The following is a 20,057-nucleotide window of genomic DNA, read 5'->3' as shown; positions in this document are numbered from 1 at the left end:
TAAAACAAACGGCAGAATAAAACCCAGTAAATAACAAAAAAGTCAAAAACTCATGTTTCTTGATTTAAAAAAATGAAACAAAATAACTTTATTTGTCATTTGGTCCAACAGAACCTGAGATTGCAAATGAACCAGACAGATTTTAAACTTTTATACATTTGTCTTTTCTATCCCAGAATCTCAATAAAATATTCTACATATGATCCTGCCGTCCATCAGCGAGTACTTTGATGTGGAGGAAAACAGCGCTGTACAATATACAAAAGAAAGACAGAGAGTGTGTTCGTGTGTGTGATAATGTTGATCTACCAAACACACACCAACAGAGGGAGACACAGACCGACACAACATCCAGAAGATAAAAAAATACACATGAAAACCTCAGATGAGTGATTCATAATGATACTGAATAAAAGAAAATACACCTTAACAAAGAACTGACCAACCAATCAGATTCCAGCACAGATGAAAACACCCCGATCAGTCATACAGCTCAGTGACATAAAAACCAATCGACCCGTGGGTTAGTTCTCTCAGCAGCTTATCTTGTGCTTTTCTTAGAAAGATGTACTAAAACACGAAATAAATAAATACAAATAATTGTTTACACAGTTCATGTCCACCAGTATCAAGTATCCCCATATGCTCGTACATTAGCCATCATGCAGAATATTTCACCAACGGGTGGTTCCTGACTGAATCTCACAAAACCCATGCAGAACGCATCACAGTTTGCAAAACATGAAATAAGAAATTGCATTTTGTTTAATGTAAAGTCATAAAAACAGGACGATTTTCTTTGCCTTAACTACAACGTCATATATCCATATCCATATGATTCACATATTATTCAAATAATTAAGCAACATAAACACAAAATATAACTTCTTATTTCATCTCTTTTTGCGATTAAAATGTTTCGGTGAGATTCATGTTCTCATTTCATAGAAACAGAAACTACATTGAAGAAAACAAAGTGAGATGAACATGAGACGTACGCAAGACTCCAGGATCGCCTCCAGACAGAGCTACGTTGTATTAACGTTTTTGTGTGTGTATGCTTGCACAGAGCATGTGTGTTTGCAGTGGGCGGGTCTTGGCTCAGCAAGCAGGCGTGTGATTGGCTCAGTAGTTCCGCTCTGACCCTCTCAGTGCCTATGTGTGTGTGTGTTGGTCTGTATTAGTCTATATCATGTTGTGTGTGTGTGTGTGTGTGTGTGTGTAAGCATGTGTCAAAGAGGTCGCGGTCTGTGCAGTCCATCAGTATCTGGGGTGAGCTGAGGCGAGTGTGTAGCCTTGCTGGACGTCCAGTCGCCCAAAGATGCCTGAGCTGCTTTCCGATGAGCCAACCTGTGTGTGATGGAGAATCCGGCGTTCCCCTCCAGCTGGGACAGGACCACCAACACCTGCCTGCATAAGCGACATCACACAAGAGTGTTATTTTGATGGTACCAGGAAAATAATTACTAAATAGAAGATAGCAACATCCATTAAGTCCTTTATGGAAAGTATAACGCACTACAAAAACTTCAAGATGCAAGACGATTTAAGAGAAATGCCAAAATACTTTTATTTAAGACAAAAGAATAAAAGATAAAGAATAGCACATTAATCACCAAATACAATAAGTATTCCTCAGACGTCTTTTGTGGTCAATGTTTTTTTAGATGTTTTTGTGCGTTACCTGTGTAAGGGCGGCACGCTGTCGATGGTTTTCAGACTGCCCCGGGTCGACACCACATTGAAGCTGTCGGTACAGTCACATGACACATGGAGGTAGTACTTTGGGTGGCGGTTTTCCACGACGACGATGAGCCCCGCCCACCCATGCGTCAGGTAGTAGCATGTCATTCCCTCTCTACCCTGCAACAGAGAGAGAGAGAGAGAGAGAGAGAGAGAGAGAGAGGTTTACTTTCATTTCAACATTTCAAGCTTCATAAGTATAATCATATAATAATATTAATAATAATATTATAAAAATGTGCAATATTTGGTTGATTATGTTGTTAACAGCTTTGGAATGATGTGCATGCAAGGTTATTTCAGTTTACTTAAAAAAACGTTTTGTTCAAATTGAAACCAGATAAAACATTGGCCTAAAAACAATTGGAAAAAATTAAACTAAACAAAAAATTGAAATGCTGCCTCAGAAACAAACAAAAAGGCACTAAAATTATGATAAACTGGAAGTAAAATAAATTAATCTTATACAGGAACGAAAAAAAAGAAACAAATAAAATGACAAAAGCATATTACAAAATTGCTATAAATATAACAATTAACATAAAACATTAAGAGCTCATTTAAAATATTAATAAAACTAAAAACAAAACTACAAGAACTGTGATGTCGGACCTCGTGTCTCTCTCCCTTGTTCTCTGTCAGTAGGATGATGGCGTCGGCGAGCGTGGTCGACATGGCCTCCACCTGCTCCACCATCACCTGTCTGGAGCTATAGATGGCCAAGATGTGTCCTGGGAAATCCTGACTGGGTCTCCGAGCATTGGTGGGACTGGACACTGAAAAACACACAGATAAATTCTATCTGACCTCCAAACGTTCAGATTTTATCACTGCCGAGCGTTTAGTTTGTGTACCTGGTGATGAAGCTCCCGTCAGGTCCATCTGCCAGTGGTTAAAGGCACAACACACCACAGCATACTCGCCCGGCTCCAGCATCACATCACAACCCACAAACTTCTTCACCGCCCGCTTGCTGTGTGCCATCAGCCGGCCCAAAACCAATTTATTCCCACTACCGAATGAAGCCCGGAACACCATTATACACAGATCCAACAGGTGACTGTCGGCTGTATCTGAACGCCTGGCCGATAGAGAGAGGTCCTACGTTATTTTTTTGTAAATAATATCTTTTTGATCATTTTGGACTGTTGTGTTGGCATGTTTAGTCATTTCCTGTTTGTGTTACCTGCTGCCCTCCTGAAACAGGGCGAACTCCAGCGCGGTCCGTTCCAGAACCGTGAGGGCGGTGACAGTGATGGGTTTACTCGCTCGAGATGGGAAAAAGCCCTGCAGACGCACCTCCTGCCAATCTGAATGAATCTTACAGATATCCACCGAGTCAAAGTACCTGCGCACGGACACAACAAACATGAAGAAAAGATTGACTGAGATTCTTGATATTATCAGACATGGGTGGGTAAATAAAAATGAGCTTGACCATGGTCAATGCATCCATTTGCAAGTGATTTTGGAGGGAAGTTGACACACGACATGGTAGATTTTTTAGGAAGAAACGTACTTAATGAAGTCTGTATATTCCATCCAGAAGACGCCCTCACTGCTGCCGTGCGCCATCAGCTCGTGCCGCAGGTGCTGCGGCCAGTCGGCCCACTCATCAGACCAGGAACCGTTCCAGGAGAACCGGCCCCAGGGGTTCCTCAAGCGCAGCAGTCTGACACAAAACAACCAGATAAACTCATTGACCACAAACGTTCTCATTTTCTGTCATAAAAGTTAATTTACTTCCTATTCACATGTTTATTAACGTTATTCTTCATTTTTTTGATAAGGTAAAGATTGAAATACATCCATGTTGTATGTGGGTTTTTATGTTTGTTGTGTCTCACCTGTAGCCCTGAACATCTCTGACATCCAGTATGGAGTAGGCGTGTCTTGGGCGGAGCCCCAGAGATTCATAAACCATATCATCAACCTTCATGTTCCCGCCCCCACAGGACGCCCCCATCAGAAAACTAAAACCAGACACAAGAACCAATCACAAACTACAACACAGATAAAAATTATTCATATCAAAACGAATTTCACAGCACTAGATACTAATAATATAAAATACATTTAATAAGAAACTTAATTTATAAATAAGATTTCATCAGACCTGTCCTCCAGTTTACTTCCGGTTTATGTTTGGCTATAGTCTAATAATATAACTATGTATATTTCATTACATTTTTGTTCATATTAATTGGTATGATATTTACTGTATAATATTGTGTTTGTTTGCATTTTATTAAATAAACAATTTGTGGAATGGGTCCTTTAGTTTGGTCGCATTTAAGGAAACCGTATGGTACATTGACATCTAGTGGTTGAGCTTGGTATCGCAGTCTATATTCAAAATATTGGAGAGACAAGTTTAGTCAAGTAACGTTTCTTCTCGGTTACTTTTTATTGTTATGAGAAATACTCTACAGGCACTCTGTTGTTAGTGAATGTTTACCGAAAGTTAAGGTAAGGTCACAAAAGTGCGCATGCGCATTAACGTTTCTTTATGTTGCTAAGATGAAACAGTCTATAAAAATATTTATAATTTAATTCATTTCAGAATTTTATTAATAATCCATTTTTTCATTTACATCAGACACACATCATAGTGTGGATGCAATGTTTACTGGAGATACGTGCGCTGTAATTTCATGGAGTGTCTTAAAGGTGGTGTTCACCGTGATGCCAATTTTCAAACTTTAGTTAGTGTGTAATGTTGCAAGAGCATAAAAAATATCTGAAAATGATCAAGCTTAAAGTTCAATGCCAAGCGAGATATTGTTTTTAACAGAATTAGCTTTTCAAGGACTACAGAGAACGGCTGGAATCGGACTACAGCACTCTACTTCTCGGGTAAATGATGTCACTATTCCCAGTTTTTGAATAACCTTTAGGGTTTTTCCTGCATAGGAAAACACGTTCGTGTGTGTACAAGATAACAATGTCACCACCTCCGCCTCATTTTGAGCCAGGAAAACCCTGACCTCCGGCCACAGGAATACCCCAAAAAAGGGGAGAGGACTTCCTCAGAGAAGAGGAAGAGCTGCTGGAGTAGTATTCGATTATCAGAGATTGTAAACATTTTACTGAGCTTTAAAATGCTAAACTACTTTCACTTTCATCACAGTCCTACAGCTGGTAGTAAGAATTCAGCTACACACATTCTAAGATAACCAACGGTCAAATAACAGCTTCCATGACTTTAACATCGGCTATGAAAGCTGTTCTGTGTAATACACTGATATCTTGTGTACCCTCATACCTCTGAAACACTTCTCTGAAATGTCCTTTGAAGTTCTGCCTGCAAATCTCTCCTGGTCAATCTGCTCGATTTATTATCCAACTCGGGTACAATATAAAAAGAAAAAACTAACGCTTCATTTTCTAAGACACACTCTACGCGAGGAACCAATCATGACAGACCTGTTCAGCTTTACCAATCAGAGCCTTTCAGAAGGAGGGACTCAGATCGTTTTGTAAAAAGAGGCAAAGCGGTGAACAATAGACTTGAAATATTTGAAATATAAAGCATGAACATCCATTGTTAAACACCCCAAAACATAATCAAAGCTTCAAAATGGGCCTAAGAACAGCACCATAAAATTTTTATGAAATGAACATGCTAACTGAAATCCAGTGTGCGTGTCTTACCCTGCCTCTTTGGAGCTGAGCATTTTGGCCCATATGAGGTCTGTGTCGATGGGTTCTTCACGCGGGTTGGTTGAGCTGACCTGCAGCATCAGACTTTCACAGGGGGCGCCGGTGAGCGTGGCCAAACCTTCGATGGCGCGACCCGCCTGCAACGCAAAATACGAGCCGTGGAGCTTCGCCAGAGCTTTCTCTATGAGCGCCACCCACAGCTGCCTCCTCTGAGCCTGAGGAGACAAGACCAAACCCAATGACTTTCATCCGCAAAAAGATGTTCAAGTCATTTATTCACATGACACGCAGTCAAACGGACCTGTGAGAAGAGCAGAAACCCGTACTCGTCGCAGGGCAGCATGTCGTCCACCAGAACAGTCGTCCATGTACCGTCTTTACACAGCCGGACCTGATACGCCCCCTCCGGACAGATTGTTCTCGTGATCATCACACGCTCCACCAATTCAGGCCGTTCGGCGAGGACCGCCAGAGCGCTTAAGAACCTGAAAACACAAGAAAGACAACATGACAATGTGATTCACTTTCTCAAAAGAACTGCTTAAAAATGATCTACCCGTCCCTCTTACCAGCAGTTTCCCAGAAGTCCTTGCAGTATATCAGAGGGCCGCGGCGTTCTAAACACAGACCACTTCACCCCACGATCCTTAAAATTATTGCAGTTGATCTCATGAGGACGGAGCCACTTTTTGATTCGCTGCTGGACGCTGTCGTTCTCAGGAAAGCCAACCGAACGTGGACCGGGAGGAAAACTGTCGTCGACGAAGTTCACCGCGTTCTGAAACAAACACACAAGAACTTCTGACATGATGACAGAATGGAATGGAGCATACACGTAAATACACAGAGACACTCAAATCTTACTGAACAACATCCAAACCCTTACTAGTTCAAATACTACAGTACGCATCAGATGAGATGAGTAACAGCGCTGAAGAAACAGGAAGAAGTCAGATTCATTCTCACGCTCCTCCTGCACCTGATTCTGTTTTGTCACTTAAGGAAAAGCCTGTGTGTGCTGGAGGAATAGGGGTCATTTGGTCTCTGGGGAGATGTTTAATTGCTACCGCAACCATTTCTAAAAATACATCTCCCAGCTCGCTGGCGCATCAGCACCAGATTGAAGCGCCGGGGAGATGTTCATACACGAGTGTGTGGTCGAACTAAAAGTCAGTCCATTAACTTCTCTTGATATCACATTCGCCTTTGCAAGTAAAGAGAGGTGATATGTTACGATTATACTTTTAACTGGAAAAACTGCAGTAAAATCAATCATGTGTTGCTGATCTAAACCTTCGTGGCTGACCAAATAATATAAATATAACAGATGACTTTACAATGTTAGGTGATATACACATTTCAGTGACCGCAACTATTTTAAAGTTGAACATTTGGGTCATTTCACAGCTTCATTTAAATGATTCGATATTAACCTTTAGTATTAACAGACAGTGAGTCGGCAGTGATAAATACACAAACATCTAATCCAATCCTTCATTTGTAATATAACAGATTTCTGTTGTGTAATGTAAAGGGTGACATGGACACCAACAAAACAGGACGTGTTTGGAGAAAAAGCATCAACACAACTGTGCTCTTGTAAGTCGCTTCAGGATTTAGTTTAAGAACGGAGTCAGTCTATAGTAAACTAGAGGATGTGTATCATGTTGTATCGATCCTTTATCGACCCTTCCGTACAATCTTAATGAAATCCAGTCACACATCACTCACTAGAGATTCATCACATCAGCCAACAACGACTGATCCAATCTGAAGCGTTTGATCAGGATTTACTTACAAACCATTCTGGGATCATAAGCTCTCTTTATAGTGCACTTCAATGTTTTGAAACTCTTGGCATTTAAAATCAATTATTTTAACTAGTTTCAAGTGCATAAGGTGGAAAGTTTCTGTTACTGGAAGTTACTGGAAACACAAGCATCAAATAAAAAATATTTACCTCCATGTAAAGGCTAAAATATGACAATTATTCAAAACGATTGTATGCATCAGGATAAACTGAAAAACTCGGGAGAGACAAGAATTGTTAGAGAGACAGAGATTTTGAGCATCTTTAAAGTCCCAGTGAAATAAATAATGACAATGCCTATTTTTTAATAAAATATAGCAGCGATTATTGTAAATAGTTTACCAATTGGGTCATTCTCTCTTTTAAATCCGTGTGCCCTCATAATCTTCATTTAAAATCTGAAATGCACTTCCTTCCTGTAATGACTATCCACCTTAGATGACACATGTTAGACGGCTTGGGCGGAGCCTCCATTAACTCCTCGCCTTCAACTGTCATTCAACTGCCAGTTCCATTTCAAAATGCAACAGCTGTTTTTATACAACCAATCAAATCGCAGAGAAAGACGAAAGCCACGCCCACTATTTTTCTCATTAGAAATTCCATTTCACTCAGAAATGCATCACAATACAGAAGAAAAATGAAAGAAAAGAAAAAAACTATCGTAACTTCCATTTCATGGGGACTTTAAAAAAGATGGATTGTAAACTATGGGTGTCAAACATATTTTTTTTATTAGTTTACATAATATATGTCTGTTTACAGTGCATTGTTTTTGTGTATTTATAAACAAATAAACATAAATGTATATATTTAAGAAAAACATAAAAATCAATAAATGTTTATATGAAATTTCAGTTTTATTCAAAATTGCAAAAAATGTCCTAAATATGTATGTGTATGTTTTTGTGTTTATAAATACAAAATGAATATGCACAGTAAACAGACAATATTATGTAAACACAAACTTTTATTCTGGATGTGATGTATCGTGATTAATGGTTTAACAGCCCTATTCTAAATAAAAAAGAACTGAGAGAATAATCTTCATAAAATAAACAGGAATTCTGAGTATCTGCACAATAAACACATCTTTAAAGAAGAGGTCAACATCCATTTAAAAACAAGCAGCCTTACTTTTGCAGGTTACTTGATATAATTTAGGTTTAAAGTCAAATGGACATGTTCAATGAAAATTCACAATGAAACACTCATTGTTAAGCACTTATAAACTGATCTTTGCCCATTTTTACCTAAAAATAATGCAGCTTTAAAAGATTGAGTATCTGAAGGTGGCTAAAATGTTTTCTTTCTTGTAACACTCATGTTAATATGGAAGAGGATAAAGAAGGAGAATTGGCATGTTAACCAATCAAGCCGCCTTCATCGAAGCACCCTCACTGAAGAGAACAGCAGACGTCCCTCACTTCTGTGGGCGAGTGTTTAAATGTCTCTCATGTCTGAATGCATCTTTGTGAGCTGAACAACTGTTTTGAGGACAAGCTGGCAGCAAAGTGTGAACACATTCCCTCAGAAATACATCAAATATTTATCAGACCCGAAGCAAACGGCTGTACCTCCACCACACAGCTGTGTAATATGAATGTCAGAGACAAATGAATGAGGGATGAATCGATGGATGAGCTGCTATCAGCCAATTATTGAAGAGTTATTAACATTATTGGAAATCATCCATTACCGTGAAAACAGCTGATACGGTTTATTGAATAAGTCTTTAATTGGATTTTCTCAGCACTTAACAAAAATCAATAGACACCCACTCAAATTAAAGGCAACAGTAAAGCACATTGAATGCACTCTTTGGATACTTCTAATTTGAAATCATTATTTTTTGGAGTTAAGGTTAATTTGTATAGTCAAACCTCTGAAAACTCACATGCCAACAGATTGAATTCTTATTGAACAGTCTCTTACCTCTCTACAGAAGCTGACGATATTTTCCAACAATTCTTTGGCCTCCCCCTCGTCCGTGCGTCTGCGCGCCTCCACGTGCATGCTCTCCCTGCGTTTGAGTGGCTTGCCGGTTTTCCGCAGACTCAGGTACTGCTGCGGCGTGTGACAGGCGGCGCAGTGCTTCATCCGTCCCTCATTCAACAGCGTGCACGCAGGACACGTCCACTGACACAGGCTCTTGTCCTGCGCCCCTCCGGACGGCGGCGAGGAGATGGTGGAAGAGGTGGTGGAGGTCAAGGCACGAGAGTGGGAGTGTGGTTGTTTCCGAGAACACGAGGAGCAGCTGGACGGCTCGGAGAAACCGTGTAATTTGGAGGATCCGCAGGCCGTGCAGTGACCCGCTCCCGTCGGATTGCGCAACGTACATTTAGAACACGCCCAAGAGCTGAAGTCCGGGCTGGAGGGCGAAGCGGGTGTAAAGCGCACAGATTCAGCCATCACGTCTATGACATCGCCACCTGAGCCAGGCCGAGAGCCTCGACACGCATCGCAGCGGCCTGCGGACGACGAAGGAGGAGCCGTCGGAGCGGAACATCCGGGGCATTTCCAAGACGGCGGAGACGTGACTGGCAGGGCGGGGTTGTTAGATGGCTCCTCCTCCTCCAGCACGCTGAGGCGCTTGAGTGGATAATTGTCTGAGGAAGAAAGGGGCTTGGGTTTGGTGGAGGGGCCGGTAGAGGGGGATGTGGGAGAAGGAACAGGGTTTGGTGGCCGTCCAGGGGGCGGGACTTCTCTGCGACTGCGAGGTACGGGATTATTCTGAAGCGAGGATAAGGAAGGGGGAAGAAACGGGGCGGGATTAGGAGGTGGAGATGGGGTCTCTGACGGCACCTGGGGTGGAGAGTCCTCAGTCAGATCAATGAGAAGCGGCACGGATGCTCCCGTGGCCTGCGTGGGGAACCCTGCAACGGGCGTGCGCACCTCGGGTACCACGAGTGCTTCCGGAGGAATCTTTGGCAGGGACAGTTTACGTGGGCCACCGCAAGCCGAGCACGACAGCGCCACTGGGGTGTTTACCAACGTACAGCGAGGACATGCCCATTCTGAGCAACCCTCGCCACTCATAGTCACCTCCCCGTTGGGTTCCGCGCACCGAAGCTCTCCATTGGCTACCTGACCTTTGGCTTCTGGACTGGATACGGACTCCATGGGAACGGGCGAGGGCTGCTTTGGCAGAAGGGGTCCATTTGGGGTTACCGGAACGGCTCCGCAGATGGAACAGGAAACTAATCCGTGGTGATTGGTCAGAGTACAGCGAGGGCAGGACCAGCGAGGTTCCTCGGCGCTGCTGAGACGAAGAATGTGGTTGAGATCCGGCTTCTGTCGGGGAGCTTCGCAAATGGAGCAGCGTAGGGAACCACTGGAGTTAAGGAACGTACAGCGTCCGCAAGACCAATCAGAATTCCTCACGACTGCTGCCATCGAACCCGGAGAATGAGAGTGACTGAAAGAGAGAGAGAGAAGAATTAGATGTTGAAGCACAAACGACATACACAAGAAATGATCAGATGACATTGTAGGATTGCTGGAAGTGTTACGGTTTCATTGCTAGGCTGACTGAAGTGAAAATTGTTAAAAAAGAGAACATGACGGATTGAAGATTAAGGTTTAATAGACTGAACATGTTTTGATCAGACATGTATTTGTCAAACTCTGTTTAATATACTGTTGGTCTTTGGCTCAGTTTACCTGTACATTTAGTCATTTGACAGACACTTTTATCCAAAGCGACTTACAGTGCACTTATTACAGGGACAATCCCCCTGGAGCAACATGGAGTAAAGTGTCTTGCTCAAGGACACACTGATGGTGGATGCTGGGATCAAACCAGCAACCTTTGATTTACCAGTTCAGTGGTTTAACCCACTAGACCACCATCTCCAGTTCACTGTCAACATGATGCGACATTTGGCCCGCCGGCTTAAAGAAAAAATATCACACACACATAGTAAGACTTCGAGTTCTGTGAGTCACAGCTATTAACACCGGTCAAACAGAACTGGCCCCCGTCCCATGACACACAGATCACTTGTGTGTTATCTTAGCGTACATCCACAAGAGGAAGAAGCGCATGTTTTCTCTGACATTCATAAGTAATTCAGTGGAAATAGTGCACGATTGTTTGTGACATAACAACATTCCATCAGCATCATGATTTTGGCTTCGGGCTTTCTGAATGTGCAGCGACCAGATCGACTGGTCCATTCGGAGTCATTTCCAAGGAACAAAGAGGCGAGAAAGCGCTTTCGTAATGCAAATCCAATATCATTGTGAGACTTAGGTTCCTCCCGAACTGCAATGAAGTTGAAAAAACAAGTTTAATTCCACTGAAAAACGTTCAATATGACAGCAAGCTGAACCAAGAAGGCAGGTAACACTAACAAGGTTGGACGACAGCAAACGGTCTGCAGGTTGGAAAATGTATTTGTTTTCATTTGATCAACATAAATCAAGTTATACTGCCAACCTTCCAAACCAATGGCCATATGTTTCTGACCCCATACTTATGAAGGTCAGAAGAACATCTCACGTGTCTTAAGATATTTGAGAAGGAAAACGAGAGAAAGAGAGAGAGGTCTACAGTATGTCTATGTACATTAGAGAAAGAGATCATTCTGAATTGTGATTGGTGCAGCTTGTTGCTATGGAAATAACTCCTAAGTGAAACCATAAAAAGGGTCAACGATCCAGAACACTCTAAAGATAAGAATAATAATGACATAGAGACACACACACTGTCGTAAAGAGCGACACAAGCAGCACGCTGGAAACAAACACGGCGACATATCAATGATTCACCATCTCCATCCCAAATTAGCATGACATGCCATTGGCTAAGAGAGAACCATCAACAGAAAATTCCAAGTTCCTGCACTGCTCAACCTTTATAAATGTACAATGATAAAATGACTTCAGCAATGAGAATAATTCATACGTCTCTTGTCTTGTAGTTGTAGAGTGAGCTCCAGTGGTGAGCCCGTCTGAGCTCTCTCTTAACCGGCGACTGCATGTGGCAGTTGTTAAAAAGGTCGCTGACAGCCGTTTGTTTTACTCGCATAACTTTCGGAAACCAACAGCCGTGTTCGGCAGATGGTGCCACAAAAAGAAAAAACATGTTCCTCCAGGCCTGTCAATCGAGCTGGTGATTTCTTTCAATCTTCTGCTCGATGGAACAATGGAAAAGATATCAAATATAATACCAGCTAAATATTAACACTTCATATCACAGCAAAAACAGTCAGGATTGCATCTTAATCGGTGGAATTAAACGGACTGTTTCGCAACTGTATCATTAAGGGGACAACAGGATGTAAAGAGATGTTTCAATCAAAAATTAAAATGATTATATTCATTCCCCCTCATGTCAATCCAAACCCTGTAAGAGTTCTTTTTTCTGCAGAACACAAAAGAAGATATTTTGAAGAATGTTGCTTGAACCCCACTGACGTCCATTGTATGAACACAAAACCACAGAGACATTTCTAAAAATATCTTCTTTTGTTTTTCCCTGAAGAAAGGGTTTCACAAACACATGAGGGGAATAAATGATGACAAAACATTTATGGTGAACTGTCCCATAAAGACACTAAAACTTACAATAACAAATATGCATGTGAAAAACAATTACTGTACATTGTTATTATTAAGAGAAAAGTAATTTATGTTTGCTCATAAATGTGATGAAGACAACGGTTGAGATGACCAGTTTTCCAAACAAAACATATGAACATTGCTTTTATCCAAAGTGACTCAGAGTGCAAGCTATATATTTTTTCAGTATGTGTGTTTCTGTGGAATTGAAGCCGTGACCTTTGTGCCGCAAACACGATCTATGAATATTTGTGCTTCCCATCCATCCTGCTGTCACTTCCTCCTAAAAAACATTTCACACAACTGTGTTTCATGATGTCTCGGTCTGATTTCAAACTGTTTCTACACACATCTGAACTACCTCAAAATAGTTTAGACAGAGAGAGAGAGAGAGAAAGCGCTGCAGGTCTGAAAATAATAGGTTTGTTGTTTATAAACGAAAGAAAAAGTTCATCTCAAAATCAAAATTGTGTTTTTTTATTAACCTCCTACATGACGTTCAGACTGTTTTGAGGCCTCTCGGCGTCTCAGGAACACAAATAAAGGTATTTTAGATGACATTCGAGAGATTTTCAGGCCGCCTCATAGACATCATGGTTATAGTTGTTGTCAATGTCCAGAAAAGTACTCCAGACACTGTTAAATTGGTCCATCCACTCATAGTGGCTCAATAGAATTTTTTTTAAGCGACAACAATACTTTATGTGTGAAAAACAAAATAACAATTTTAATCCAATTATTCTCCTCTGTCTTTTTGTCAGTCTATGGTGAGCGTTCACCAGAGCATTCGGTGGGGGCAGATGCAGGCGTTCTGACTGACTAAGTGTAACTCTGTGTTTACAACCAGACGCAAGCTGATCTTCGTAAAATATTTCGATATCGAGGAAAATTTGCACTTCTTTGCCCCACTAAATGGCCATGCGTGGCAGTGCTCTCCTAAACACGCACCATAGACAGACAAGACAGAGGAGAATATCAAATAGAGCTTTTCATCAAATAATTTTTGTAATCGTCAATTTTGGCCTTCATCAATTACAAATACAAAATAACCAAGGTAAAATGATTAGTGGTCCATTCCATTTTGCAAGGATCCTCTATTCTCTTTTGGTATAAATCCACAGTGCATCATTGAGATCACGAACATGCTAATTAGCACGTAACACCACCTTGCACCATAATAACGTGTTATTATAGATTTAAAAGCCTGTCCATCAAAATGACCGACAATAAAAAAAACTAGTGCAACATCTACACCCCTTCCTTTACCGTGGTTCAGCTGTGCTATTTCTTAACATTTATTTTTCAGTTAAATTCACAGTTTATTCATTCAATTCAATTCACGTTGTTTTAAAGGTTAATGAGTAATCGGGATCTCAATATTGGCCACAATAATTGTGTTTATAATTTTTGTCATAATCGAGCAGCCCTAATATAAAATTAAATTGAGTGACTATGAACGGATGGACCAATTTAAAGATGTATTTAGTCATTTTCTGGACCTTGACAACAACTATAACCATGAAGTCTGTGAAGAGGTCTGGAAACCCTTCGGATGTCACCTAAAATATCTTTATTTGTGCTCCGAAGACGGCGGAATTACTCAAAACATGTTGAACGTCATGTTGGTAAGTAAATAACAACACAATTCGATTTTGAGGTGAACTTTTCCTTTAAAATAAAAGATATGTAGTTATTATATTTGAACAGACTTTCCGAACAATCTTTTACATACTCTCTTGCCTTGGAATGATAAAGGTTCTATCTGACATTTTTGTCAAAATTGAGCTGTTCACATATTCTTATTCTGTGACAACGTATTCACATTGTTTGATATATTTCTTTACATCTGTACATTTCAGGACCTTTTTAGAAAGCAAAAAGGTTTTGGAATGGATATGCAAATATATTAAAGATCAAAACTGCTCAGAATGCAGAAAGAACCTTATTATTACAATGCGATGATTAAGAATGAGGAGGAACTACTTCACAGTAAAGTGCACGATAAAACAAACAATACAGTTTGGTCATACCTGCCCCAACATGTCACACAGCACAAATATGACTAAGTCTATGGAAAGAACACATGACATGCATTAAAAAAATATAGACAGACAGAATGACAGAAACGTGTCCTCTGTGCACGGGCCACCACTGGAAAACAGCGTTAAGGGCAAAATCCTCTAGTAAAATAAATGCCTTCAGTTGGAGTGGCTGTAAAGCCATCTGCTCCGTCCTGACCATCTGCTTATCACACACATTCGTAATCTGTCCAGAATGTTTGACTTACTCACTGTATTGACATACACACGTTTGAGATACAAGCAGTATTGACACGCAAACATCCCACTCCAATTCATTGGTGATCTAACTGTACTACCCAGAATGCAAAGCAAACGCCTGTGTGCAGGTATTGACAGTTTGGTCCTTTAACATCATGTGATGTTGTGATGTCGGCTCATACTTGTGCGTTACCTGCGTTCTCTGTGTGGGATTGGCTGCTGTTGTTGTTGGCGGGTGATGAAGGTGGTCCCCCACACCGGACTGCTGTGGCTGGTTCTGAGCCAACCCATCGGAGGCGCGGGGGGAAACGGAGCAGTGCCGAACCCGTGATCTGACTCTCTGTCTGTGGTCAGAGACGACGCAGAACTCCCCATTGCCACAAACGCAAGCGACTCGTAAACACACCCGTCTCGTTGCCGTTCATAAACGTACACAAAACCACAAAGGTCAAGTGTCAATCACACATCTCCTCCAGTCTCAGACGTTCGAGATGGTGACTGACAAAGTTTGGAATTCACGCAAGCATGTCGTGCCCGATGAAGTCTAAAAACACTTGCGAGATCCCTGTTTTTCCTCACAGGCTTCAGGTGAGGTTCAACCTGCCGTAATCTCGCCTGAGAGAGAGGACGAAACCTCGCTGAAAGACATCGCTGAACCTCCAGAGACAGTTCACGGGTTTAAATGCAGAATATCAATGCTGTAACAGTCAGCACTAAAGTTTCTGTCTCCATGAGAGACGCTGCGTCCCGGCTTGTTTTGCGATGCATCTGGTTGAGTCACAGTGCAGTCGCTCTAATCATCTCTCTCTCTCTCTCTCTCTCTCTGTCCGCGTGGCTCATCTTTCTGCAGCTGTCACCGAGATTACGATGCGTCACATTTCATCCAGCCTGCTGAAGAGAATATTTCTTTCATCGCCGACAACCTCATCGTCACGGAGAACAAGCGCGTCGAATGAGTTTAATCTATGTGTGGACATTTTAAGAGGTTATGACAAACAAAAACGCTCATAAACAGAACGAACAATAATAGACTAAATAATGCAAATTAGTCTAAGTAAGGCTGGGACGCACTGCTATACAACTTTATTGTATTTATATTTTTTTGTAATTGAAGGTTTACACAGCACATAAGTAAAGTGTACACAACTTTTAAATGGAATAAAAAAAATCATATTAGTTTTCAATGACAGATTGCAGATACTTCCAAAAGACTATATAGATATAGTGTCCCTAGAAAGTGTATGTTTCTAATGTAGAAAATGAAACCTTAATAGGGTGTAGTCAGAAAACCCGGATGTGTGTGTGTGTCTGATGTGTGTCTCCAGGGATAGCCCAGCCTCTGATGGACTCAGATGTCACAAAAAATGGTCCTCCTTTCTGGTTCTGATCCAGTGCAAGCGCTCACAGGGTCAAAATGCACGTGCTGCAGTGACTGTCCAGATCCAGCATCCTACATCTGCGCATCTCGTCCAGGTTTCATCTAAAGCTCATGCAGATGTTTATAACGAGACAGCACGGGCTGCGAACACATCCGTGTCTTCAGACAGCAGAGTATCATGTTTGACACTTAAATCGCGACTATGAATATTTAACGGGTACAGAAAGGCTCCGGTGAGGTGCAGTGGTCTCGGGCCACTGGATGCCGGGCCCACTGAGGACTCGAGCGCTCCGGTTCTGCTGTTTCTTCGGACTGATGAGCGTCTCAGAAGCGGTTCAGGACGAAAAGCATCCGGATGCATGAGGATCGATCCACGTTGAACTGCGCGTTGCCGTGGGCCGGTGTTTGCCTCATACACTCGTGATTCCGCAGGACCGGATGATGCTGCTCCTGGACCGGATGATGCTGACGCGCTCCGCTGAAGATCGAGCCGCATAAACTCCAGCCGTGTTTGCGCGGATCTTCTCGTGGGGCTCGCGATGGCAGCACGCATGCGTCTGCTGCGCAGTTTTCCGCGGATATGTTGCAGTTATTTATCCGGGTTACTATCCGGCACGCGCAGATGCGCAGATCACGGCGAGTCAGCAGCGCGCATGCGCAGATCCACCGCTCAGCCTCTGCTCGTGTTTTACACAAATCATCTTGGACTTTGTTTTCACCACGAAACTCAAAAGAAATATAAATGATTAGAAACATAAATTGTAAATAACGTTATTTTGAATTGTGATATTAGTTTCACATGACACGTTTCCTTACATTTCATTTAGTGTACAGGTTTGTTTTACTTTTTCATTTCTAACGAATAATCACAAGAATGTTACATTCATAATCATAACATTGATGCCTTTTCCAGGACATTATTGGAAATTACAAAGTTTACAAAGAGTCTGATCTTCAGGAATTGCATATTGTTAGAATGTATAGCTTGAATGCAGTGTGAGCTTTAGATAAAATTGTCTGCCAAATGAAAGAAGCTCCTACACTAAAATTCAGTTCTGTAATTCTGCTTCATGAGAAACTGCCTATGTTTTTCTTCTTCATTTGCAAATCACTTTGAATAAAACTGTATGATAAATTATTGAATATCATTTAAAATGTAAATCATCCGGGCTGGAATAATAAAATGGATATAATTAACTAGAATTTAGAAACATTTCACCTCAAAGATACACAAAGATCGCTTCAGTTCAAAAACGATTCGCTACATCATTAATAATAACCAACACAGACACAGACTGTATCTTCAGTGGTATTAGATGTATTTGGATACTTCTACCAACCTTAAAAAATTATCCATAATTTATGGAAAAATATGGAAACTAAAGAAGAGATACATTTCTTAAGGATATTACAGTATTAAAGTATTCTCCGCTTCAGTCACTAAAACATCATCTGTGCACTGACCAGAGCACACCATCCAATAAATTCAGTTTCAGATAATGTTTGTTCCACTTTAACAACAGCACGGCTCATAAAACTAGTCTGACGAGATCTTACGCACACACATAGGCAGTCCGGATACAGATTCTTGTGCGGTGAGAGGGACAGTGTGTATTAACTTATTGAAACCATAATAGAGTGCATTATGTACTGTGACAAAACACACACAATCTGTACACGTATTTGAAGCACGTGACCCTGACAACTGCACACACACAAATTCTTGAGAAAGTGCATTACTACAGAAACACACACACACACACTTACTACAGTAACACACCTGCTACACTGTATATCCAGACCCAGCTGACCCATGAGAGAGAGAGAGAGAGAGAGAGAGAGAGAGAGAGAGAGAGAGAGAGAGAGAGAGAGAGAACAACTGTCTGGAGTACTAGGAGTAATATACAGCAAGTGGCCTGAAGGATAAATTAGTGATTAATCGATGCTGTGTGTCATAAGGTGAACATCTATGAAAATGATTCATACTAAAGATATCTCAGTTCAGTTGTTAAAGGAAAATTTCCACATGTTAAAATTTACTTCCTACTTCCGAATCCTCGATCCAGAAAGTAAACCCGACCTTTAACCATCATTAAACCAGACTTCAAATGATCTATAAACCAGAACGTAAACCACCGCTTAAACTCAAATGCCACAATGTCGTATTGTATCACTTTTCAAAAGAACTTAAAAAGAACTTCAAAAGAAGCGACACAACGTTACATTTAATGTCACAGTATCTTCAAATATAGAGACAGACAGCAGAAACAGATCACATAAAAACACTTGTAGACCAAAGAACACACCGTTTGACAAAACATCAGGTTTGTTATGATGTTACGATCTTTATTTAGAAAAGAGATCGATCTTACTTGGGAAGCACAGGCAGATGTCTGGCGAAATGATCTTCTCTTCCTTGATTTGTCCGTGTAAGTTTCCCTTCTGCTGTCAAAAATAAGCAACTTGCTGCCAGATGACCCCGAATCAGATCATACAGATCTTTCCCCCGTCAATCCATGCTCGTGTGTAGATGTTTAGATCTACTGAATTAATCTCGCAGGGTTTCTCATGCTCTCTATGGAAATAATCGCCGACGAACTGAATGCAACGCAAACTACGTACATCTATAGAAAAGCCCGGGCCGGTAATGCGCATTCACGTCGAGAATACGGATTTCAGACGACAGTTTCCCAAAATGCCTTGTGTGTGTTTGAGAGCGATGAGTATTGGACGGTAAATGTTATTAGCCGATAGCTGTTACCTAGGAAACATACGTCATGATTTCCTCTAGATGGCGCTCTGTGGCTCAGAGAGCGGATGCATGTTTTGAATCGCATTAAATGAAAGCATGTCTGTTGCTTTCATTAAACAGGCATAGACCAAAATATAAATTCACATAGTTGTTAACCTAAATAATTCGTGTATGAGCGATTTATAAAAAACAGTCCCTGAAAAATTATGATTTTATGAGGATTCATTTTTGAAACAAGAAACAAATGTCATTGGTCTATCCTCATTACGCAGAGAAAAGTAACATATCCCACGTGACAGCGCTGCCTTTATGATGCTCTATCGGCCTTGATAATTAATCCTAGAGAAATGACACAGAGTTTGAAACTTTTAATTAAACTCCAATACAGAATAAACAATGACAAATAGTATAGTTAGTATTTAAACCCATCGTTCCTGACCAAAACGACAAACTCTTGAGATCTGTTCATATGAACATTTAATGCCTTGTGGCGTTCTGGGTAGTGTCTGTATTTCTGTAAGTGACGAACTCCCGGATGTGCACATGGAAACTGAAAGCTTATGAGGAAAACGCGTCATAAATATCAAACATATTAATGAATTATATTTTAATACGACTTGATTTGGCCTGATAATGAAGTAGACTGACAGACATTTTTAAGTTTAAATAATAAAATTCATAATTACGGTGGCCGCTAGGTGTCACTGCGCTGCAACAGAAGAAAACGCATGCAAACACAAAAAAACACAAACAAATTCAGAAAGCATCTTCATTAGTTTGGCGACACATGCCCTGCAAATACTCGTAACACAAACAAACACAGAAACGCGCTGCAAGCCGCACAGACGACAACGGAAGTGTATCCGG

General features: G+C 41.1%; 1 protein-coding gene across 2 annotated transcripts; it reads right to left on the bottom strand.

Moving 5' to 3' along the window:
- Positions 1–55: 55 nt before the first annotated feature.
- capn15 (calpain 15) lies at positions 56–19,314 on the bottom strand. Of its 2 annotated transcripts, XM_056737947.1 has the most exons (13): positions 16,327–17,155; positions 15,254–15,951; positions 9,152–10,634; positions 5,976–6,184; positions 5,708–5,891; positions 5,398–5,621; positions 3,591–3,716; positions 3,263–3,415; positions 2,930–3,091; positions 2,598–2,824; positions 2,356–2,519; positions 1,685–1,863; positions 56–1,410 (listed from the first exon to the last, which is right to left on the bottom strand). In XM_056737947.1, exons 2-13 carry the CDS (start codon positions 15,433–15,435, stop codon positions 1,233–1,235), a joined length of 3,471 nt encoding a protein of 1,156 aa, XP_056593925.1. In that variant the 5' UTR covers positions 15,436–15,951; positions 16,327–17,155; the 3' UTR covers positions 56–1,232. The 2 variants fall into 2 exon arrangements, with proteins under 2 accessions (XP_056593925.1, XP_056593926.1); XM_056737948.1 differs by lacking the exons at positions 15,254–15,951; positions 16,327–17,155 and adding an exon at positions 18,811–19,314.
- Between the last annotated feature and the right edge of the window lie 743 nt (positions 19,315–20,057).

This window comes from Triplophysa dalaica, chromosome 23 (assembly GCF_015846415.1).
Source record: "Triplophysa dalaica isolate WHDGS20190420 chromosome 23, ASM1584641v1, whole genome shotgun sequence".
Lineage (NCBI taxonomy): Eukaryota > Metazoa > Chordata > Actinopteri > Cypriniformes > Nemacheilidae > Triplophysa > Triplophysa dalaica.
Note: the sequence above shows the minus strand (reverse complement) of the source record. Positions and strands in the feature narration are given on the sequence as shown.